The sequence below is a fragment of the Prosopis cineraria genome, unplaced genomic scaffold (assembly GCF_029017545.1).
Source record: "Prosopis cineraria cultivar Desert tree isolate PC_DT_omini unplaced genomic scaffold, ASM2901754v1 PC3, whole genome shotgun sequence".
In the NCBI taxonomy this organism is placed as follows: domain Eukaryota; kingdom Viridiplantae; phylum Streptophyta; class Magnoliopsida; order Fabales; family Fabaceae; genus Prosopis; species Prosopis cineraria.
In genome coordinates, this window is record NW_026555334.1 from 2,220,833 (window position 1) to 2,245,913 (window position 25,081).

At 36.0% G+C, this 25,081-nt stretch overlaps 1 protein-coding gene across 3 annotated transcripts in view; it reads left to right on the forward strand.

The window, feature by feature from the left end:
- The window catches only part of LOC129305269 (twinkle homolog protein, chloroplastic/mitochondrial), a 41,960-nt gene extending 18,296 nt beyond the window's left edge, over positions 1-23,664 (forward strand). The window contains exons 10-21 of one of the 3 annotated variants that reach the window (XM_054945284.1): positions 3,543-3,590; positions 3,680-3,765; positions 12,835-12,895; positions 14,601-14,783; positions 15,657-15,788; positions 18,505-18,566; positions 20,475-20,558; positions 21,273-21,404; positions 21,948-22,044; positions 22,136-22,270; positions 22,365-22,432; positions 23,287-23,664. In XM_054945284.1, the coding sequence (XP_054801259.1) occupies positions 3,543-3,590; positions 3,680-3,765; positions 12,835-12,895; positions 14,601-14,783; positions 15,657-15,788; positions 18,505-18,566; positions 20,475-20,558; positions 21,273-21,404; positions 21,948-22,044; positions 22,136-22,270; positions 22,365-22,432; positions 23,287-23,371 (1,173 nt within the window). In that variant the 3' untranslated portion in view covers positions 23,372-23,664. Of the gene's footprint in view, positions 1-3,542; positions 3,591-3,679; positions 3,766-12,834; positions 12,896-14,600; positions 14,784-15,656; positions 15,789-18,504; positions 18,567-20,474; positions 20,559-21,272; positions 21,405-21,947; positions 22,045-22,135; positions 22,271-22,364; positions 22,433-23,286 lie in introns of those variants that run through there. The other 2 variants (XM_054945285.1, XR_008591948.1) reach the window with 2 other exon arrangements.
- Positions 23,665-25,081: the final 1,417 nt, after the last annotated feature.

Consider the following 25,081-nt stretch of genomic DNA (forward strand, 5'->3'; position numbering starts at 1 on the left):
ATGTATGGCTTTAAAACAGTTCTTCTTATGTGTACACTATTATTCCGCCACCGAGACTCCTTATCTCTCGGACCAGAACCTTTTGATTCTCCCAAAATTACTTTTGCAATCTCCCTTATCTTTTTAGCCATATCCTCCTACATGATGTTAGCACTTCCTTAAATTCCAAGTCATATCCTCCTACATGATGTTAGCACTTCCTTAAATTTTCAATTCCTTTGTCCAAGAGATTCCGCTTGAAAATATCTTGCCTCTCACCTTTTAATTGTCACCACCTAATCCTTGGTGTTACTACTTGTTAACGTTTTGAATTTTATTCATAATACACATATCAAGGACAAGGACTTTATGTTGTATCATTACAGCATTCCTGGGAATCACTTTGCAATTTTTGCAGAGTCTTCTATCTGTGTTCCTAACCAAAAGAAAATCAATTTGTGATCTTGAGGCTCTACTTTTGTAGTGATTAGATGCTCATCTCTCTTCTTGAAGCAAGTGTTGGCAATTTTAAAATCATATGCTAGTGAGAAATTAAGAAGAGTTTGCCCTTCATTATTTAGCTTTCCAAAACCAAAACCACCATGCACCCTCGCATACTGATTAGCCTCCCTCCTGACATGCCCATTAAAGTCTCCTTTAATAAAAATCTTTTCTTTCTGTGGTATGTGTTGAATCAACCCCTCTAGATCCTTCCAAAATAATTCCTTAAGATGGGCTTCTGTCCCAACTTGAGGCACATAAGTATTAATAATATTAACAGTCTCACGTCCAACTATCATTTTTAAGAAAATAATTTTGTCTCCAATTCTGCTAACTTCTACAACGTTTTTCTTTCACTCATTATCAATAATGATGCCTGCTCCATTATATGCACTTACTTTTCCTGTATACCAAAGTTGGAAGCCATAAATATCCTTAGCTTCTTCTCCGTGCCATTTCGTTTCTTGCAAGCATAGGATATTGATTTTTCTTTGAATCATAACCCTTGCAATCTCTACAGATTTACAATTCAATGTTCCAACATTCCAAGTACTAAATCTAATCTTGCTCTCATGAACTAACCTCTTTAGCCTCACACGTCCAGAATGACGTGGTAGCCTTTGCTCATTTAACGCTACATCCGGGGGTTGATGCAGCAGCTTTAACTCACTTATCACTGTACTCGAGCCAAGTAGCGGGTTACTTACGGGCAATGACCTAGCATTAACATTATAACGTCTATTATCCATGTTCATGATAGATTCAACAAAGTTTTTACGTTGGCTGTTGATGGCCTAACACAACCCTCCTCCTCTGTTGATGGCCTAACACAACCCTCCTCCTTTAACCTGGGTTTGGGACCGGCTATAAACATAGGCGGAGTTCATGGTATAATTTGGTAACATGGAGAAGTCAAAAACAATTTGTAGTTTTCAAGTAGTGCTGAAGTAGAGCTCAAAGCACTAGCACATCATCTGTGAAGGTCAGTGGATTGAATGATTGTTCAAAGAGCTAAAATTGAGTATGAGGGGTTGATGCAATTATTTTGTGGCAATCTAGAAGCTATATGGATTGTGAAGAACCCTATTCATCATGATAGGACCAAATATGTAGAGATTGATCACCACTTTATCAAAGAAAAAAAATGGAAGAGAAGAGGATAGAGATTAGATATATTCCAACAAGATTGCAGATTGCTGATATGCTCACAAATCCTTAGCTAAGCCCAAGTTTGAGAATCTAGCAAGCAAGCTGGGAATTATAAGCATCTATTCACTAGCTAGAGAGAGAGTATTGGTGAATGCCGATGGCCTTTGCCCAAAGGCTTATTAGCCTATGTTGTTATTAGGTTAATAGTTCAGATCCTGCTGTTATTATATTTACTAGTTTCTATATTAGAAAATAATACTAGAATAGTCAAAGATTCTAGTAATTAGATTCTGATTATGAGATTTATTGCTGTAACCCTAGGCTCAATTAGATTCTGATTTATGAGATTTATTGCTGTAACCCTAGGCTCCTTTATATGTACAACCTTTATGAATGAAAAACCAGAAACTGAGACGTTGATTCACAGTAAATTTCAATAACAAAGCCTAGCACAGTCCTTTTTTCCTAGCATTGTTAGTCTTCCCAAGCTCCCTAGAAATACCCATGAGTATAAGATTTAAGCTGGCGTTAGAAATCTTTTGCAAGTTTTTGGACAAACATTAGGTTGCTGTGTAATTTAGATCCAATAAGCATATGCTTTGAAATCATGTTATTCAAACTTACTGCAATTCCTTGGCCACTCGCTTTGCTTATTGTTTCAAAAGTAATCAGGACATTGAACAAATGTATCGAGAATAGAATATCAACTACCACATGGTATGTGGAAAGGGAGTCAAATATCCAAGTACTGGATTTTTTAAGTGGAGTCACGGAGGGTTTACATGTAAGGGCCATAACTCCATGCCAATGAATTTTTCCGAAGTTTGGCCTTGTTTATGCGGTATCTTTTGCAAGAGTTCTCTTTCTAAATGTTCTATCATCTCCTCAGTGAATGAAATGAGCTCTTTTTGACCTTGAGTTTGCTCCTTACCAGCTACCATAAGTCCAAAAGTCTCCTTTTGTTCATGTGGCTTACAATTACATGGCTTCTCATGAATCAGTTTCAATGTGTGCATTAGGTGACTGATCTTATTAAAACAATCTCAACATGGTTTTCCACCTTCTACTATTTTGGGTAGGGAGCAGTATTATTTCTTGCAGCCATAGCAGAAGATTCAATCATATGTTGAATTTTTTGTCCACCAACTCAGCTTTTCCTGCTTTCCTCCCCCCCGTCATAGAACACTTCTTGATGTGAAGGTAAGGATCAAGTAGACATGGTTCTCCCCTTAACTTCTTCAAGATAGGATTAAGTCCCCAAACGAGAAAGTGTAAATTGTTTTCTTTTGTGTTAACTCTTCTCTAAATCCTTCAGTTTCAAAAATGTCAAAATTAAAAAATAAAATGCAAACTATGTAAACATATACCTAAAATACAGTTATAGAATCCATGGTAAAGCAAACATGACACAACAATGTAAATTTGTTTGTTTATTGAAGCATGTAAACATGGAGTCAACTTGACCTTATGTGAATTTACATGGAGTCAAACTCATGAGCTTGAGAACCTTGACCACTACTGTGCCATTGCCTAAGGCACTGTGGGTTGCTATTAAAATTATGCCCATATGAAGGACCTTCCCCCCAAAAATGCTGTAAGATGAAGGATTGAACTGCTACCTACTTAGTGAGTCAAGTTTTTAGTTTTCATATTCAAGGACTACTTCAGCCGAAAACTTAAAACTATTAAGGCTTATAACGTTATGATTGATTTTATCATCTCTAAAAAGTACAATTGTCATTCATATCAAGTTACACTTTTTTGCTTTCCCTTGTTTGATTGCGATATAGTTGTAGATCTAAAGGAGATTGAGCATGATTAATATTCACTCACTTATCTATTGCCAATCTTTAATTATGTGGTCCTGTGTTTTCCTTATTATAATTTCATGCTTGTCTTTTCTGTGAGGCTAGGACATTAAGTATCAGTATCTGTGGAACTGCAAAGATTATATTAAGGGGGTATGTAAATATCAGTCATTGTCTTTTAATTATGGATGTGCAGGAATTAAGGGTTTCCTCAGTTTGTTTTTAAATCTTCATATTGACAGGCATCGCGCATTATACTTGCAACTGATGGAGATCTACCTGGTCAAGCCTTAGCTGAGGAACTTGCTCGTCGCATTGGGAAAGAAAGGTTCAATCCAGTGTCCTGAATTTTCTGCATATATCAATTTTATTGATCCATAAGTGCATTCCAAGCTGTTACACTTCCTATTTGTGGACCTTAACATTTTGTTTTCATTTAAGCATTATGATAACTTTTTTTTTTTGGCATTTTTATTATGCAGTTTTTTTGCATGTTTCTGGGTTGAAGTTTTACTGTTATCATATTTTTTGGTTGCCACTTTATCTTTAACCCTTGAACAGATAACTCCTTTTTGCTGCTTGTGTGACTTATTTGTTTTGGAGGTTTTGCAGCAATTTTGGGACTTTTGTCTTGTATTGCTATCTGTCATTTTGGCTTTATATGGGAGATCTCTAGAGGTTGCAGATTGAACTAGGATAATTACGGAAAGTTTCTTTGGCTGTTGTAGTAGAGATGCTGTGAGTGATCATCGAGTTAAATTGTGGTTTGGAATCTCTCAAAAAACGTGTGTATTATTCACAGATGCACTGTACATATATAGTTTACAAATAACAGCTATAAAGGAAATAAAATAAAATCAAGAATAAAATAATAACTCCCATGATCCCATCTAATTATGTCCCTATGTTTAAGGAATAAATTTTTAATGCTAATGTTATAATGTTAATGCTAGGTCGTTGCCCGTAAGTAACGCGCTGCATGGCTCGAGTACAGTGATAAGTGAGTTAGAGCCGCTGCATCGGCGCCCGGATGTAGTGTTAAATGAGCAAGGGCTACCGCGTCATTCTGGACGCACGCGGCTAAAGAAGTTAGTCCATAAGAGCAAAATTAGATTTGGTACTTGGAATGTTGGGACATTAAATTGTAAATCTGTAGAGGTTGTAGGGGTTATGATTCAAAGGAAAATCAATATCCTTTGCTTGCAAGAAACAAAATGGCGTGGAGAAGAGCTAAGGATATTCAAGGTTTCAAACTTTGGTATACAGGAAAAGTAAGTGCACGCAATGGAGTAGGCATCATTACAGATAAGGAGTGGAAGAAGAACGTTGTAGAAGTTAGCAGAATTGGAGACAGAATTATTTCTTTAAAAATGATAATTGGACGTGAGACTGTTAATATTGTTAGCGCTTATGCGCCGCAAGTCGGGACAGAAGCCAGTCTTAAGGAATTATTTTGGGAGGATCTGGAGGGGTTGATTCGACACATACCACAGAGTGAAAAGATTTTTATTGGAGGAGACTTTAATGGGCATGTCGGGAGGGAAGCTGGTCAGTATGCGAGGGTGCATGGTGGTTTTGGTTTTGGAGAGCAAACAATGAAGGGCAAACTCTTCTTGATTTCTCATTGGCATATGATTTTAAGATTGCCAACACTTGTTTCAAGAAGAGAGATGAGCATCTCATCACTTACAAAAGTGGAGCCTCAAGGTCGCAGATTGATTTTCTTTTGGTTAGGAACACAGATAGAAAACTTTGTAAAAATTGTAAGGTGATCCCTGGAGATGCTGTAACGACACAACATAGGGTCCTAGTCCTTGATGTGTGTATTATGAGTAAAATCCAAAAACGTCGACAAGTAGTAACACCAAAGATTAGGTGGTGGCAATTAAAAGGTGAGAAGCAAGATATTTTCAGGCGAAATCTTTTGGATAAAGGAATTTGGGATTCTCAGGGAAGTGCTAACATCATATGGGAGGATATGGCTAAAAAAATACGGGAGGTTGCAAAAGTAGTTTTGGGAGAATCGAAAGGTTCTGGTCCGAGAGATAAGGAGTCTTGGTGGTGGAATAATAGTGTACAGGACAAAATCAAGTATAAGAAGAACTGTTTTAAAGCCATACATTTGTGTAACAATGAGAAAAATTGGGAGAGGTACCGTATGGCTAAGAAGGAAACTAAGAGAGCTGTGGGTGAAGCTCGTTCCAAAGCTTTTGAAGAATTTTATAAGAACCTTGAGACGAAGGAAGGAGAGCAAAATATTTATAAGATTGCCAAGAGTAGGGAAAGAAAATCAAGAGATCTAGAACAGGTAAGGTGTATTAAGGATGAAGAGGGAAGAATTTTAGTTACAGATGATGAAATTAAAAATAGATGGGAGACTTATTTTTCTAAACTTTTCAATGATGGAGAGGATTCATCTAGTAACTTGGAGGATTTAGTAACTGGTGAAGGAGAACAAAATTTGTCATTCTATCGAAAAATACGTGATAAGGAGGTAAAGGAAGCTCTTAAGAAAATGGCAAATGGTAGAGCTAACGGACCTGATTGTATATCTATCGAAGCGTGGAAATGTTTAGGTGAAGAAGGGGTGAGATGGTTAACTAAGTTATTTAATGTGATTTTACGGTCCAAGAAAATGCCTGATGAGTGGAGGAGAAGTACATTAATTCCTATTTATAAAAATAAAGGAGATATTCAGAATTGTACTAACTATAGAGGGATTAAACTCATGAGCCACACAATGAAATTGTGGGAGAAAGTAATTGAGCACAGGTTGAGATTGGAGACAAGTATTTCTGAGAATCAATTTGGTTTTATGCCAGGTAGATCAACTACAGAGGCAATTTATCTACTAAGGGGATTAATGGAAAAGTATCGTTGTAAAGATAAAGATCTACACATGGTTTTTATTGATTTGGAAAAAGCTTATGACCGTATACCAAGAGAAGTGCTTTGGAAAGCGTTGGAAAAAAAGGGAGTACGGATTGCTTATATTAAAGCCATACAAGATATGTATGAGGGGGTAAAAACTAGTATAAGAACGCCTAGTGGTCAAACAAAGGATTTTCCTATAAAGATTGGACTACATCAGGGATCATCTCTGAGTCCTTATTTGTTCAACTTGATTTTAAATGTTTTGACGGAACATATTCAAGAGGAAATCCCGAAATGTATGCTCTTCGCGGATGATATAGTTCTTATAGCAGAGACAAGAGAAGAGGTTAATTGCAAACTTGAGTTATGGAGGAGGACATTGGAGTCGAAAGGTTTTCGTCTGAGTAGAAGTAAGACGGAATATTTATATTGTAAATTTGGTAAAGGACTATTCGAAAATAATTTGGAAGTGAAATTGGGAGATCAAATTATACCTCAAGTGGAAAAGTTTAGATATTTGGGAGCCATTATTCAAAATGATGGCGAAATCAGTGGAGATATTTCACATAGAATTCAAGCTGGGTGGTTTAATTGGAGAAAAGCTAAAGGAGTTATTTGCGATCGTAAGGTGCCTAATAAACTTAAAGGAAAGTTTTATCGTACTGCTATCAGACCAGCAATGTTATATAGTAGTGAATGCTGGGCTCTAACGGGACAGCAAGAGCATAAAGTTGGAGTAGCAGAGATGAGAATGTTACGATGGATGTGCGGACATACACGTAAAGATAAAATTCGAAATGAGCACATACGTGAAAAAGTGAGGGTGGCACCTATTGAGGAAAAAATGGTAGAAAATCGGTTGAGATGGTTTGGGCATGTACAAAGAAGACCAAGGGAGGCACCAGTGAGAAGAGTGGAACATATAACTTTGAGTCCGATTAAGAGAGGTAGAGGAAGGCCTAAGAGAACACTCTTGGAAGTTGTTGAACGTGATCTCTTAATTAATAATATTTCTAAAAGCTTGATAAATGATAGAGCACAATGGCGTCTTGCAATCCATGTAGCCGACCCCACCTAGTGGGATAAAGGCTTGTTGTTGTTGTTGTTGTTGTTGTTGTTTAAGGAATAAATTTTTCTAATATATTAAATATAAGTTTGACTATTCTCACACTCCCCCTCAAGTTGGATCATAGATACTAATTATGTCCAACTTGCTTTAGCAACTTTCAAAAGTGGGTTTATGTAACCTTTTAGTCAACATGTCTACTGCTTGAAGATTTGTTGGTAGGAAGGTTAGGTATATGATTCCATCTTCCACCTTCTCTTTGATGAAGTGTCTATTTATCTCCACATGCTTAGGCTTCTCATGTTGGATAGGATTCAAGGCCATGCTGATGGTAGCCTTATTATCACAATACAGTTTCAGTGGAAGATCGAGTTGGACATGGATTTCCTCTAATACCCTCTTCAACCAAAGTTCTTCCATTATGCCTTGAGCAAGTGTCCTTAACTCAAAGCCAGCATTACTTTTGGAGACAACTCTTTGCTTCTGACTCTTCCAGGTAACAAGATTGCCCCATACGAATGAGCAATAACCCAAAGTCGATCTTCTGTTTGGGTGATGTCCACCCCATTCTGTATCTGTGTATACTTCTATAATTCTTCGACCATGCTTTTGGAACAACAAACCTCTTCCAGGGGTACCCTTTATATACCTTAGGATCCTATATGTTGCTTCTATGTGTTTTTCCTTTTGTTTTAGACATATACTGACTAGCTACATTCACAGCAAATGCTATGTAAGGTCTTGTGTGTGAGAGGTAGATAAGCTTCCTAACAAGCCTTTGATATTTCTCTGTCAACTAGCTTTTCTTTTTCCCTATCTTCCTCTTCCTCAGTTGTGTTGTCCTTTTCCTCAAAATTGCCCTCTTCCTTCTTAGATTTTTGCTTCCTTTTTAGAACAACAATAGGGGTTTCAACAGGTTTACACCTTACCATACCTGTCTCTTTAAGAGATCAAGTACATACTTTTTTTGAGATACATAAATACCCTGTTTTGATTTGGCAACCTCCATGCCTAGGAAATACTTCAAATGTCCGAGGTCCTTGACCTTGAATTTTCTTCCTAGAGCAGCTTTCACTCGTGTTATTTCTTCACTATGATCACCAGAAACAATTATATCATCGACATATACAATGAGAATACACCTCTTACCTCCTTCTACTTTGACAAACACGGTATGATCCGATAGTTCTTGTTGGTAGCCTTGTAATTTTAAGACCTTTGAGAATCTATCAAACCAAGCTCATGGGGATTGCTTCAGACCATATAAAGATTTCTTCAGTTTGCATACTTGGTCAACCCTTCCCTTAGTGAAGCTAGGTGGCAAAGTCATATAAACTTCTTTTAATTCTCCATTCAAAAAAGCATTTTTGATATCTAGTTAGTGTAATGGCCACTCAAGGTTGGCTGCTATAGATAGCAGTACCTGAATAGTATTCAATTTTGCCATTGGTGTAAAAGTTTCTTGGTAATCAACACCATAAGTTTGTGTGAACCCTCTAGCCACCAATCAGGCCTTCAACTTATCGAGGCTCCCATTAGCCTTGTATTTTGGGCTAAAAACCCATTTGCAACTTACTAGCTTCTTGTTCCTCGACTTCTGCACAATCTCCCAAGCACCTTTTTCTTCTAATGCTTTCATTTCTTCTAAGACGGCCTCTCTCCATCCCCTTGTTTTTAAGGCCTTGTAGATGTTATTAGGAATGCTAACATCATCTATATTAGCAATAAATGCTCGGTAACTAGGAGGCAAGGTTTCATATGATGAGTATTTTTGAATGGGATGTTGGGTACAAGATTGAGGTTTCTTCCTGAGGGCAATTGGCAATTCCAGATCATCTTCTGAGGTCTTCTCCGTATCAAGATTTTCATCAATACTCTCCCCTTCCTTTCGTAGACTTTCTTTCCTAGAATCTCCCACCGGTTCTAATTCTGGTACCGCCTTAGGTATGACAGCCTTTATATCCTGTTTCATCTTCTGTGTGTAAACTTTGATCTCTTTCCCCTTAGTACCTGCATCCTTGTCTCCCCCCGAACCTGCATTTTCTTTTGCTTCAGGCATGAAAGGTATAGGTATAGGATCAAGAGGAGTGTGGTGGTTAAGAGAGTCAATAGGTGAATACTTACGGTCAGGAGTCAATTGAAATTCACTCCAACTCTCCCCCTAAATTGAAGGAGACGGGTAAAAGGACTCATGTTCAGAGAAAGTGACATCATGGCTAACAAAAAATCGCTTGGAAGAAGGATCAAAGCATTTATAGCCTTTCTGGGTGGAAGAGTAACCCAAGAACACACATTTGATAACTTGAGGCTCAAGTTTGGTGGAGGAATGGAGATGAACAAAGGCAGAGCACGCAAAAACTTTTAAAGGAAGATTGGTCTCAAGATGAGAAAGCGAGTGTGTTTGGCGCAGACACTCAAGTGGAGTAGAAGAGGACAATATTTTGCTAGGCATATGATTAATGAGGTAAGTGGCAGTAAGAATGGCATCCCCCAGAAGTATTTAGGCAAATTTGTGGTAAACAAAAGGGAATGAGCAACTTCAAGTAAATGTCTATTTTTCCGTGTAGCCACCCCATTTTGTTAAGGGTCTGTTAGCACAGAAAGTCTTGTGAATGATTCCCCTAGACTTAAGAAAATCATTCAAGGACTTGTTAACATATTCAGTGCCGTTATTAGTTTGGAGAATTTTAATAGATGTGTGAAATTGGTTCAATATCATTGTAAAGAATTTGATGAAAATAGATGTCACATCAGACTTATCTTTTATTAGATATACCCTGCACACACGAGTATGGTCATCAATAAAGGTGACAAACCACTTGGCATGGATTCTATTAGGAACATGAGAAGGACTCCACACATCACTATGAACGATAGAAAAAGGTTGACAGAGCTTATATTCAGAGCGCAGAAATGAAGATCGATGATGTTTGGCTAACTCACAAATATCATAATGAAAATTAGAACTTTTATTAGATGAAAAATGAGGAAACAAATGACTCAAGTAGTGGACATTGGGATGATCCATTCTTTTATGCCATAACAAAAGATCAACATTTTCAGAGGTAGATGTAAGGTTGCTGGAGATATGAGATCAGAGATTACTTATGGTTGACTCATCTAGGTAGTAGAGTCCATCACACTCCTCAACATTCCCAATCATCTTCCCTGATGAAAGATCTTGGAAATACAATGAGTGGAAAAAAAATAAGCACTATAATGAGCCTGTTTAGTCAACTTGCTTATAGACGACAAATTAGCAAGATAGGAAACATGAAGGACAAAATCCAACTATAAAAATTTAGAGATATTAATATTGCCCTTTCCAGCTATAGTAGAAGAGGTGCCATTAGCCGTATCAATTTTCTCACGTCCACTACATGGGACATATGATGTAAATAATGTAGAATCCGCAGTCATGTTATCAGAGGCCTGAGAATCAACAATCCATTTAGACTTAGAGGAGCAAACATTGAACGCATAATGAGAATTACCTTTCTTAGCCACCGAAGCATTATGTGATGGAGAGGATGACTGGATGGATTGTAAGGATTGAAGCATTTCCATGAGCTTATTTAATTGGTCCTTATCAACAATTGGTAAAGAAGTAGGTTTGTCTTGTGTAGACTCAAATGTAGCCTGGTAACCACGAGACTTACCTTTACGAGGTTTCCATTTAGGGGGCTTCCCATGGAGATCCCAACACTTATCTTTTGAGTGGTCAGTCTTCTTATAATGGTCACACACAATTTTGCCTTTTGCATTTTTTGTCCCTGATTAGAATGCTTGCTTACCAAAGCAGAAGTTTTAGAGGAAGGAGGCACAGAGGAAGGAGTAGGTAACATCACCTTACGATGAGAAGCCTCTTGCCAAACTTTGGCAAAAGCATCATGGGTTGATGGTAATGGGAAGCGAGTCAATATGTGACTCCGAACATCATCTAGTGAGTGATGAATGCCAGCCAAGAACTAAAAAACCCCCTTATCTTTAGTACGATGCTTGTACCTTACTGCATCATTGGAATAGGACCATTCCTCTTCTGTGTTGAGATCAATTTCTTACCATATAGCAACTAGGTCCAACCAAAATTCTGTTACCTCTCATTCGCCTTGTTTCATCTGCCAACTTCATGTCTTCAAATCATAAAGATGAGCACTATCTTCACCATCTGAATATGACTCCTTAATTGATTCCCAGATATCTTGTGCTGTTGGAAGAAACATGAAGAAGCGTCGAATCTGTGGTGTCATAGCATTGATCAGCCATGAAGCTACCATAGAATTATCAATGTCACACTTCACCATCGCCTTCGAGTCTAATGCGTCTGGAGCCTCAGAGTGGCTAGTGATTAAACCCAACTTGCCTCGTCCATCGATATCAAGTTTGATTGCCTGGGCCCATTCTCGATAGTTGCAGCCATTGATTTTTTTTTTTAAATGAGAAGAGTAGATGTCCCTTCTGTAGAACTTAACCCTTGGGAAGTTCCACCATATGGATTAATATTTGAGTCAGTTTCTGTGCCAGAACCAATACCCATAGTTGGAAGGTGTGCAACGCACGAGTCTAACCCTGGGTGTGATGCGATTCTGCTGATGGAAGCTGAAGAGAGAGATGCACAGTGTGAGGGAAAAACTGATGTTGACCACACTAGAGAAGAATGCCGATGAATATATGTTCTTGTGCGACTCATGACTTAGGGGACGTCATGCTAGGAGAAGACTCTTCACAGATGCTTGCGAAAGACTGCTGACCAACGTGTGGTTCTGGACTCGTTGTGCGACTCTGGGTTCTGGCGTGTTGTGCGACGCCTGTCGTGCCAGAGGATAATGCCTAGAATCAAACTTCGTGGAATCAGTGCACCCACTATTGTGTGACTCTGTAAACCTCAACTGATTGAATTGGCTTTGATGCCATGTGGTTTGGAATCTCTTGAAAACGTGTGTATTATTCATAGATGCATTGTACATATATAGTTTACAAATAACAGCTATAACGGAAATAAAATCAAATCAAGAATAAAATATTAACTCCCATGATCCCATCTAATTATATTCCTATGTTTAAGGAATAAATCTTTCTAATATATTAAATATAAGTTTGACTATTCTCACATAAATAGGATATTTGTTTTGGACCTAAGGAACTTTGCTATAGGATTAGTGAATCTGATGTATAACTGTTACTGCTCTGTGTATTAATGCCATTTTTCTTGAAATTTGAAGTACTATTTTTGGTTTATTTTGTTGGGAGGAGTTCCAGGATCTTCAAAGGAGTTTCTTTGCCTTTACATTTATAATGGGGTGCTGATCTACTCATGGCTTTTCTTTAGTGCTATGTGCATGGACTTATCCTCCAACTTTGCTCCTCTCAGTTTCTAATATAACTTTTCCTTTACCCAAAAAGATTCTTCCTTATATGGGAGAAGAGTAATCTTCCCATTTTCTTTTGTGCTTGCAGATGCTGGCGGGTCAAGTGGCCAAAGAAATCGGGGTTGGTCCATTTCAAAGATGCAAATGAGGTAATTATCAGCATATTCTGTAGGTCCCTCCCCCTCTTCAACACATGCACTCATCAATGAAAGAATAATGAAATGGATATTTCTTCAAATTTGCTGCAGACAAATCTTGTGCTGGAAATACAAAAAAGCATATATAGATTTATATATACTCCTTGGTCTTATGTATAAGGCAGGGAGAGAATATTTATTAGTAGGCTACTTATATGATTTTTGTGTCCATCTTTACCCTTTTGTCCCTATTAAATACTAGGAAGGTTATTAAATGATGGAGTATTTTATTTTAAAAGTGTATATTTTATAAGGGTAGAATTAGAAACCTGTTGAATTTTTAGATAGTTCATAAGGTTTAAAGTTTTTCTTGGTTTTGATGAAATATGCTGGATGCAGTTTATAAATAGGATAGGAATATTCAGATCCTGTCAGATTTTGGATGTTAGCCACATGAGAATAACATGATATTTTTGTCGGATATCTTTTGGTTTGCTTTTATATTGTTTCTGTTTTTATTTTTCCTTTATTTTCATTCAATTCATGTTTTCAGATTAAACTTGAATCATATTTTTGTATCTTCGCTAGATTTTTCCATTAAAATATAGCAACCGTATAGTTTTCTAATACAAACATGACAAGAGTATGGTTTCGTTTATAACATCTATAAATACTATGTTATAACTAGAAATCTATGTACTTGTCATTTTACTGAAAACTATACACCGTTATCATCTACTCCCCTGGTCCTATGTGTGTATCACTTCTTGCTATCTCACCAGAATCAAGAAGGGGCAGTAAAATTATTGATACTGTCTGAAAATGAAATAAATTTCCTAGTTTACCCTTATTAAGTGCATCATTTTTAAGAAAATTTTGTTCCTCATGTAACATTTTATTCTACTCGTAGAGAATTGCCAAAGGGTAAAATTGGAAGAAAGCAATTAATGATCAATCTTTTTATGTAAAATGACTTATGAAAAGGACTGTCAATTCCTTCGAGAAGATGATTTCTATGCAAGACCGGAGTGAGTTTTGCTTAAGGGATTGAAACCCTGACCTTATACCTATTTCCTTGGGTAAACTATTAGCTAATTATTGCTTATTCAATTAAAAATAATATCTAATACTAATAAAGTTGAGAATGAAATTTTTTTTTTTTTTGGAATAAAAATGGATATCAATATAAACCAGCTAACAAGTACAGAAGGTCAGACATAAACAAAAAGATAAAAAACCTTGACTCTTTCATTATCCTCCATTCCTAAGATTGGGAAATGGGTGATAATCAAAGAGACAAAAACTATTGTCCAAAGTATGAGAAAATCTAGCCAGGAATTTAGCATCCCTGTTTTGATCCCTAATCCCTATCAGTGTGGTTGAAACCTTGAATTTCTTCATAGTCTTCTGTTCTCCTGTGGCCTATATGTATAGAAAATATACTGAATAAAGCTCAGCAAATAAATGGATTATTCTTTAACTATTTGTCTGTCTTCTCTTCTCTTCTTCTGATCTAACTCAAAGACAATGTCAAAATCAATATTTAACTTATCCCATCCATTCTTCTCAATCCAAACGTAGGCCTAGAGAGAGAGAGAGAGATACACATTATCTGCACTATCTAGCCAACTTGTCATGAAGAGCCATTAGAAGTTGTTTGTCTGTAATTTGCTCAATGATTGATGTACCAACCTTGTACTTCATTATTTATTCACAGGTTCTCATGTATTTAGGTGCTGATGCACTGAGGGAAACAATTGAGAATGCAGAATTATATCCCATACGTGGATTGTTTAATTTCAGGGACTTCTTTGATGAGATCGATGCATATTATCATCGAACCTTAGGTTACGAGTTTGGTATCTCAACAGGGTGGAGAAATCTTGATGATTTGTACAATGTAATGGCAATTTATTGCATTTCTATATTGTTAAGTGTGATGGCTGTAATTTTATGTTTTATAAATTTGACTTGCTAACTATTTATTGAACAAAATACACCACAAATAATATTGATCTTGTATTAACTCTAGGTTGTCTATATTGTGAATGAAGTGATTCTTGGGACTCCCGATGTATTGGATAACAGAGCTAAATTGTTCTAAATTTACATTCAGGTTATTGGAAAAAAATGTGCATTTAGGTTTCCAGGTACAAAGCATAATTTAAACGAAATTTATTATATGTTAAGCAAAAGAAGCGTAAGTCTAAATATAAATAACAGTGGACACTCATGAGTTTCTAACCATTTCTCACGTCTGAAGAATTCATACTATGGACAGAAACAGTGCACAAATGTTTGTATTCCTCATAACTAAATTTTCATGACTAAACCTGTTGCTTCCCTATATTTTGCATTAGCATTTGACATTGCTTTTATGCCTTTGACATTTCCTTAATTTTTTGCACAGCCTGCACGTTTCTTGTTTCTTGCAATCTGGTGTAATAAAAGAAACAAGTAGTTTATGATTTCATTAGGCATGGAGTTGCATAGTGTATAATTTATTGGGCAGTTATAAGATGCATCTTTGACAATACTATGAAGACTCCACACAATCTTGATTGCTAAAATCGTGTTAATGATTCCAGATCTTAAATTGTATGAAGCACATTAGGCATCCATGTTTTATTCTTATTTATTTGGTCTAGTTTTAAAATACTGTTTAATAATGATAATGGTTATCACTTAACAGTAGATAAATAATGATAAAACACTTTCTATTGAGTGGTGATGGATGATTCCGTTTTGTTGTATTCTGTATTACTTCTATCAGGTCGTGCCAGGGGAGTTAACTATAGTAACCGGGGTTCCCAATTCAGGGAAGAGTGAGTGGATTGATGCTCTTCTATGTAATGTCAATCGGATTGCTGGTTGGAAATTTGCACTTTGCTCTATGGAAAACAGGGTGAGCTAGTTCATGCTTGACTTTCAACAATAATGCTTTGAAGCACAAACATTTTCATGAAGTTGTGTTGGCATCCGACACATCTCAGACACTAGTATGAGACACAATTTTAAACTTTAAAGCATATATGAATACTTCTGATTCTGATTTAGTTGTGTCATCAGGCATGTGCAAGTGTTGATTCTTCCAAATTTAATCTTCTTGTAAGAACAATAAGAATTTTATACAGAAACTTCTGTCAAGAAGGAAAAAATGTTTACGCTTTCTAGGTCCTTGCTATACATCAAGAAGGGATTCCTCTTAATATCTCATTGAAATTAATAGTATCAATTTCAAAAATAGTTAGACACAGCTTCAAGCAGGCCCTGAAAACTTTGTGCTTTCTCTAAAAATTGGCATGTTTGATTCTGGAGAAATTGAGAGGATCCCTATCACAGACGATATTGTAAAGTAATCTGAGACAATTGATGAAGGAAATTCTCATATGTAAATCATTGTTTTATATTTTTTGAGTGATAAGAATGTGATAATCTCGCTACTGCCTTGTGCATTTCAGTCACATCATTATGGAATGTGAGAGATAGGAAGTGAAACCCTTTTATTAAATGTAGTCAATGAATTTTGACATGAATGAGCTATCTTAAGAGTCTTTGGACCAGTTAGTACACTTTTATTGCATTGCAGTATGCTGAAGTGCAATTGATAATCATACAGACACACACAAGTAGCATTCGCATTATTATTATATAAATGTAGCAGTCACACTAATTGCCTCAACTTTATTATTATAATAATTTTCACTCAGGTAAGAAATACGTGTATTCTTTATGTCTTTTTTAGCCTTGGTCTTTAATTGTGCTGTGTGATATTTTTTGTTAATCTGTTGACTGAATAAGGTCCTCTTACTCTATTAACTAAGGTCCATAACATAGGGATAAGCAATTTCTCTCATTTTTCTAAGTTAAAGATAGGAATGTGGGGATTCAACTCCTCTCTCATTTTTTTTCCTGTACGTGGTAGGGATAAGTAATTTCTGTGGTGACTAGAAGTGCATATGGTCTACTCAATTGGGATGCCAAACTTGCAATCATTTGCTTCCACATAATTTGTTAAAAGTTTATCTCTATTGTGCATGCCAGTTTTCTAGATATAAATCAAAATATCACTTAATAAAATAAATAACATTAGGCAAACGCTATTCAGCCACCCACAATTTTTTATAGGTTGTGTAAACTAAACTTAACTATGATAAGAAAAATAACTCACATCTTCACCAAAATATGGAAAACACAACAAATGGCATCCTGGTACTAACAAACAAGCCAGCCACTCAACCACCTGAATTCTGTTAAGCCAGATAAACTTGTTCGATTTTTTTCTTTGCCAGAAGTAGTGTTGTTAAAGGCGAGCGCCTTAGCGCCTAAGGTGCAAAGGCGAGGCACTAAATAGGGTCACCACCTCTCACATGAAGAGAGGTGATGGGTTTAGTCAAGCGCTCGCTTGAAATCACCTTGTGGCCTCAAGAGTGCCTGGTTGAAGCGAGTTGAAGAACAAGAGAATAGAAGACAAGTAGATGACAGTCGACTACTAGGCATTGAAGAAGAGACAAAGACGACTGACTGGGACTAGGTATTGAAGAGAGAAGACAATGATCGAATGGAACTGGGTATTGAAGAAGAGAAGACGAGGACGAGGACGATGTTGATTGGGTTTGGAAGTAGAGCAGATGAGCATGACACTGACTACTTTAATCAATTGCTATTGGGTAGCGTATTGAAGAAGATGATGGGTTTGCTCTTTTTTAATAAATAACCCATTAAAATATGATATAAAATATGGAGAGTTATATGATATAAATTAGAAAATAGGGAAAATTTAAATTTAAATTAAGGGAGGACAATTACATAATGGAAAAGATTTAAATTTATTACAAGAAATAATCTTTGATTGAAATTTTAAACTTGATAGGGAAATTATTGTGACCCTTGAGAAAATTTTTAGGGAAGTTTAACCCTAACTTATACTTTTTAAGTTATAAAAGAGAACTTATTATGACGCCTTAGAAGTTCAGACCAAAGCAGCAACACCTAGAAGCTACAGCTCATGGTAGCGCCTTCCTTCATTCAAGCACACGCCTTTCTAGCGCCTTCCACCTAAGGCATTTTATAGGCCTTGTGCCTTAAGTGTGCCTTTCGCCTTTAACAACATACCTGGAAGTAGTTAGCCCAGGGTCTGATTCGAGGTGAATGATATCCAGGTGCAAATACTGTGTTGACAAAAGAGGGAGACTTAAAGTTTGGGGGAAACTAAATCAACCAAACAAAATATATCATTGTGAGACTTGAAAATGTTGTACATATCAAAATTGGTTCCTAAACCTTCATCCATATAAATATCATGACCACTCAGACATTTCTACCATTAAACGTGGCTGCATGAGTAGTTACTCTTTCTTTAACTTAAAAATACTTTTCTAAATCGTTATGCCTTCCCCCCCCCCCAAAAAAAAAAAAAAAAAAAAAACACTTCAGTACCTCTTAGAGTGAAAGATATTTGCACAACTGAAATCCATTGTCTTTAATATTCTTGAGTAATGTTGTCAGCATCTATTATTAATCTGTAATCTGACTTTAACTACACTTTGCTAGCCATTCCCTCTCACATTTTCTGTGGCATGTTCTGACATTGTTCAAATGTTTAATTGACTGATCTACAGGTCAGGGAGCATGCACGGAAACTTTTAGAAAAGCACTTGAAGAAACCTTTCTTTGATGTGCGGTGAGCTTTGTGCATTATTATTTGTGCTTTTGCTCATATCTTGGGTTATCTTTATCAAGGTTGGGTTTATATTGTTCATGTGATATGTGGACTTGAGCCACCAGCACTGCTTATGATGAGGGATGCTTTCATTAGTTATATTTGATAGTAAATATCCACTTGTACACAAGAACTTTGTTCCCTTTTGGCAAGTCAATAAGCTTCTAGTTTAGTTTCTGTCAGCAGCATTCATCTCATCTTTAATGGCTTTACTTACTCTGTTTGCAGTTTGCAGTTCATTAATATTAGTTGGAATCTGCTCACTTGAAATATTAGCTTTGAAACTCAATAACTAAGAGACTTGTCATTTGAGATGTACTCACATGCAATGTTTAGTGCACCACCTCTACTCTTTCCTGAGCGTATAGGCAAATCTAGTTCATCATGGTTTCTAAGTTAGACGGTTAGACAGCTCAAGCGGTGCAGTTGGTTCTATGCAAATCCAAGTCTAAACATTGTAACTTTATCCTAATCAAAATAGGATAGCTCAGGTCTTATTAAAATAGAATATATAATCTAATCTCAAACATTTAGGAAGATTGTTAAAAATGACCGAAGAAAAGAAATTATCCTTAAACAAAGCAATCAGAATAAACGAATTAAAATCAAAATAATTTCCAACAATCTCAAACAGCTTACACAAATCTTTAATCTGCATCTTATGCGTTAATTTCATCACATAGGCTTCACAGCTTGGCACCTAGCATCATACAGCTCCCTATAGTTTTCCCATGTCTTGAATGCATGACACTTAAAATGCAAAATTCAAGCATCAAAATACAACGTGCAAATATTAAAAATCAATATGAAACAATATTCATACAATTATAGGGATGTAAATTATGATAAAGCTGTGTACTTCTGTGCCCATGCGTCATTCAAAATTGATCTAGCTCATACCTAATAATTGTGGTCAAGCAAGGCTGCATTCACAAATAGTTTCGTGAAAATGATGTATACTTCTAAGAAGAATTTTTTACTAGTGTGATAAAATAGTTATATGGTAGTGAATATTAGGCTTTAAAGGGACAAGTGCATAATGTTGGAGTAGCAAAGATGAGGATGTTAAAATGGATGTGTGGGTATGCAAAAATAGATAAGATCCATAATGAACTTATATGAGAAAAAGTGGGCGTGAGATCTATTGAAGAGATGGTAAAAAATTGTTTGAGATGGTTTCGACATGTGTAAAAAGAAAAAAAAAAAAGATGTTGGAGGCGCTAGTGAAAAGAGTAGAATAGATAGTTTTAAGTCACGTGAAGAGGGGTAGAGAAAGACTAAAGAAAACAAGATCTTTTGGTTAATAATATGCCCAAAGGCGTGGCTGTTGATAGAGTACAATAATGCCATACAATTCATGTAGCCAATTCGATTTTGTGGGTGTACTTGGAAAAAAAATGAGGAATGAAATGTTCGAAATATATTTTTGAATTACTTACTTATGATGTCCATTGTACTGACCCCCTGAACTTAACTATTTCCATCGATGCAAGGGTAATACTTTTCTTAACTTTAAGATTTTCCTAAATGCCTAATACCCAAGCCAATAACTTTGCTATTGAGCTTTCTTTACAATCTCTGTAGTCTGTTCTTGAAATGCATAAAATTCTTTTCCCTACGGATCATCTGAATATTTTGGGCTCCAACAATATATGTCTATTTTAGTCAATTTTGTATTCAGAATTTGATTGACAAGGATGCCAAAGATTAAATTTAGATTCATATCTTTGCAAAATTTATTTGCTAATACTTAGGTGATCAAATTAGTGAATATTATCTGTTAATCCTCTTGCATCAGCAGCAATACTTAATATTATTCTTATGTTAATGTTTATAATCACCTATCTTCTGGTCTTTGTCTGATGATAGTTATGGCGACTCTGTTGAACGTATGAGTGTGGAGGAGTTAGAACAGGGGAAGAGCTGGTTAAGTGATACTTTTCAACTCATAAGGTAAGCCTGTGGATGGCCTGGTTGCATCCCACCCCTCCCAACCACCCCGCCCCCCCCCCCCCCTAAAAAAAAAAAGACAAACAAACTAAAAGAAAGAACCAAAGGAAAAAGCTCTCTCTCTCAACTTATTTCGTAATTTGATATCTGGCTAATTGAGCGACTGTTGTTTACTCAAGCATGGATAACAAGACAATCATTATTTCTTGAGGCACTGAGGGAAGTTATGGGTTATAATATAATTTATTTATATTTGAAACTAGGGAAAGATAGAACCTTGTTAAAACTAAGCGGAAATCAGAATCAGGGATCCACCCATTTTAACTGATTGATCTGGCTGGTCTTTGGTTGTTGAAGCTGAATCTCCTCTGCTTGTATTTTTTCCCCCATCTTTCCCTTATCTTATGTACTAATAATACTGTTGCTGAAATTGTAGTCTTGACCGTGAATTCTATAAATTACTTAATCTCTTGTAGCTTTCAGGGCCTCTAGAATGTTAGCATAAAAGTGAATTGTCAGTGCTTATATCAGGAGCCTTCTAGTCTTGGGCTCTATCCTTGAATTTGTTGAGAAACAATGACTTTTTTTTCTTGATGGCTGTTGCAGGTTCTTGGCAGTGATTAATTAGCATATTAGTTCAAAAGTTGTTTGGGCACTTTTAGATTATTTATTTCACTCGTTGGTTTTGATTCTGGGGTTCCTTATTGGTCATGCTAGGTGTGAAGATGATGCCCTTCCAAGTATAACTTGGGTCCTTGACCTTGCAAAAATAGCTGTGCTAAGGCATGGGGTTCGTGGACTTGTAATCGATCCTTATAATGAGCTTGACCATCAGCGCCCTTCAAGCATGTAAGTTTCTCCGAGATTTTGTTCTTAATTTGGATTTTTTATTATTATTATTTTTTTTTTATGTTCATAGTTGACCTCATCATGAACTAGTTACTTCTGTGGTAGCAAATTAAAGTAATGATGCCAATATAAAGAACCTTATTGTGTTTAGTTGTTTGATATATACTTAAGTCTTGTTTGGTTGTTAGAAAAAACGGGAATGGAATGAAATGAAAAATTAAAGGTATAAATAAAATGGTCAAAATATGGATGGAAGATAGGTCAACTATGTTTATGATGGGAAAGGGTAAATGGGTAATATAGTTCACTAAGTTGGGAGTTGTGATTTATGAGATTGTGCAAGGTGTGGTATTGGTTTTTTATCTTGTTTACCATGAGAGGGAAAGTGATTTTGTTCATTTTTGTTTTTTTTTTTAGTCCATTTCATTCCATTATTTCTAGCAACCAAACGGACCTTCTATTGTCTCCCCCAGCACACGCAGAGTCGATCATTTTTCTTCTTTGCATCCTATACTTTGTTCGATGTTTACTTATTTGTTTCAGGACTGAAACTGAATATGTTAGTCAGATGCTTACCAAAATCAAACGGTTTGCCCAGCATCACGGATGCCATGTTTGGTTTGTTGCACATCCTAGACAGGTTGGTAACAGAAGGCTGTAATCTCGGCCATTCCCTCTTTCCTTTTCCTGATATATCTAATGGCCTAACAGTTGCATAATAAAAATACCAGTTACAAAATTGGGTTGGGGGACCTCCTAATCTCTATGATATAAGTGGAAGTGCACACTTTATAAACAAGTGCGACAATGGAATTGTTATTCATCGAAATCGAGATCCTGAAGCTGGGCCTATGGATCAAGTACAGGTGTGTATTTGCTGTATGACTGTGGGTGCATTGAGTGATTATTTATTTATACTAAATATATATATATATATATCTGTTATATGCTTTGCTTTAGGTTTGTGTTCGTAAGGTACGGAATAAGGTTGCAGGGACAATAGGTGATGCCACTTTGTTGTATAATAGGTATTTGGACTCCTACATCTCTGTTTATTGTGCTTCCATAAATTCTCATGATTAAGTCAAATTTAATCAGTTAAGGCTTATGCCAGCAAGGAGTACATTATTATGTCTTTTGAGAGCGCTTAGTTTGAATTTTGATTGTTAGAAGCTCAAGCTGCCATTGAATTTTCTGTCCTTGAACAAGAATGTAGGATTGGTTTCATATGCATTATTCAGACAGGTTTGACACATATAGAGGATTGATTGTAACATGTCTGCAATTCAAATCCCTATGACCTTGGCAAGATGAGGGGAAAAAATGAATGGAGTACAAATGTTCTAAAAACAGATTCTGATCTAAAAACACAGGTTCAATATCCTGTTTCTATCAAGGCAAAAAGAAATTCCATTCCTCTAGATAGATTTGTGATGGGTACCTGAATTGGATGGGGAACCCTATTCTAAAAGTTAGCTATTGAGATGGAAGAACCAACCCATTTAAATATCCCATTAAGCATCCTATACTATTTAATGTGTGATTTGGTATCCCATACTATCAAGTCTCCATCAATTGGCCCTCTACGGAAAGCTGATGTTGGGCGGCTATACTCCATGACACTTATTTAGCCTCTTGTTAGTTAAACTTTCCATGGGTAGCCTTCTTTGGAAGATTTAATAACCTAGTTCTGATACCAATTAATGGGTGCATGAGCGGGATGTGGAATCCTACTTCAGAAATTAGTTGTTGAGGTGAAAGAACCAACTCACTTAAATAACTTATTAAGTATCACATATTACTCCAAGTACTATCAAGTCTCCGTCAGATTGTTGGAAGTAACCATCACTGGTGCTTACTGATCTTTTTTTTTTTTTGGCAGGGTAACTGGTGAGTTCACCTCTGTTGATGAAGGGAGCAAGCTTCCTCTTGGTAGCCAAAAAAGAAAGCATTCTCCGAAGAGATAGCAGGGAGCCATATATATATATATATATATATTGGGTAAACGTGTTCAATAGACGGCATGACATTAGCATATGCTTGGTTCCTTTCTGGGGATGCTTGGATCTGATTGGAAATGGTGCATCAAATTTGACGGTATTATTCTTCATTGATGCAGTGTCATGTGAAAAATCTTGCTCACTTCATTTTTCAAACCACAACCCTATTGGAGATATAAATCTAATCCTCTGTGTATATATTTTGTATTGTCTTGTAATGGCCCCTTCATTCCAATTTTGACGTCATTTTATATCTGAAAGTTTGGGTGTTAAGGATATATATATATATATATATTACTGAACTAGATTCTGTCGAAATGGTCAGCACGTTCAATTCAAATTTAGATTTTCTCTGCTCACTTGATGTCTATTGCTTTGAAGAGAATATTTACTGAATAAGTGGACGAGGTTGAAAAACCATAATCGTATAAACCCCTTGATGCATTATTTATAGTGGGGAATTTTTTCAATAGACTTGAAGGCTTGGCTCTTATTTAAGGAAAAGTGGGAAGAAAATAAAGAGTAAAGAAAACTTTGAAGAGAAATTTCTAAAAATAGTAAATTTTTTTATTACTTTTAGGAGTTTTCTTTTCTGTTTTCTTTTTAATTTTTCTTCCCATCCTTCCAAATGAAGGGAAGATGTTGTCATGTAAATTTGGGGTTGTCTTGTCTGATGAATGAATCGTTTAGTCCTAAATCACAAGTGAAAGATGGAACTTGCTATTGCAATGATGAAATTATGAACTTATCGTCTTTTGGAGTTGCAAATGCTGAATGAATATTATTTCTAACAATTTATAAATCGTTCTACAATTCGTTAACAATTTTTCTTTTTAAAACAATTCTACATAATCCATCTCTTTGCAAGAAACAATCCAAAAAAATTTTCTAAAAAAAAAGTTCTTTTGTGTCCTAATTTTTGCATTCTATGATCGATTATCTGTTGAGTTTAATTTAAAGAAATTTACACTAATCCATAAAGTGCTTTCTTTCATCTATAATCAACTTATATTAGCATGAGTGATAAGGATTCTCACTCTTACATCTAATGCATGCCCTTTTCCCTCACATTCCTGTTCAGTGGGGAACAAATTACATGAAACATTACAGTTAAAATGTGTGAAATAAAATATTTGCATGGACCCATGATGTCATTTATGCTGTGTCTTTATTTCAGTCAAATAAAATTGTGTCATGTTGATTTTATTTTTAGAATAGGATGTTTCTTTTTTTCCCCCCTCTATCTGTCATCATCAATGACATAATTAAGTTATATTTACAATTATTTGATATGATGTGTTTTTATTAGATAGAACATAAATGAGTGGTACACCGGTTCATGCAAGAATTTCTCAATTAAATGGAGGTGAACTGAAACTTAAGTTGTTGGCTAACGTAAATATTAGAAAGAAACCCATAATTAATGGGCATTAATTTTCAAATAAACTCATATTCTGATTAATTCATTGGGAGTTTCCAAATCACTACGTTTCCGTGATAATAAAATTAAGCTTCATCCTCTTAACTAACCTTCTTCACTAAATATCCCTATCGAGACAAACAAGAGAAGCCATTGCAAGACACTTGAATTATTATTCATTCATGTCTTTGTTCGACGAACCATCTCAAATGACTTCAACAAATCCGACATTGATGAGCTTAGATGGGTGATTCACA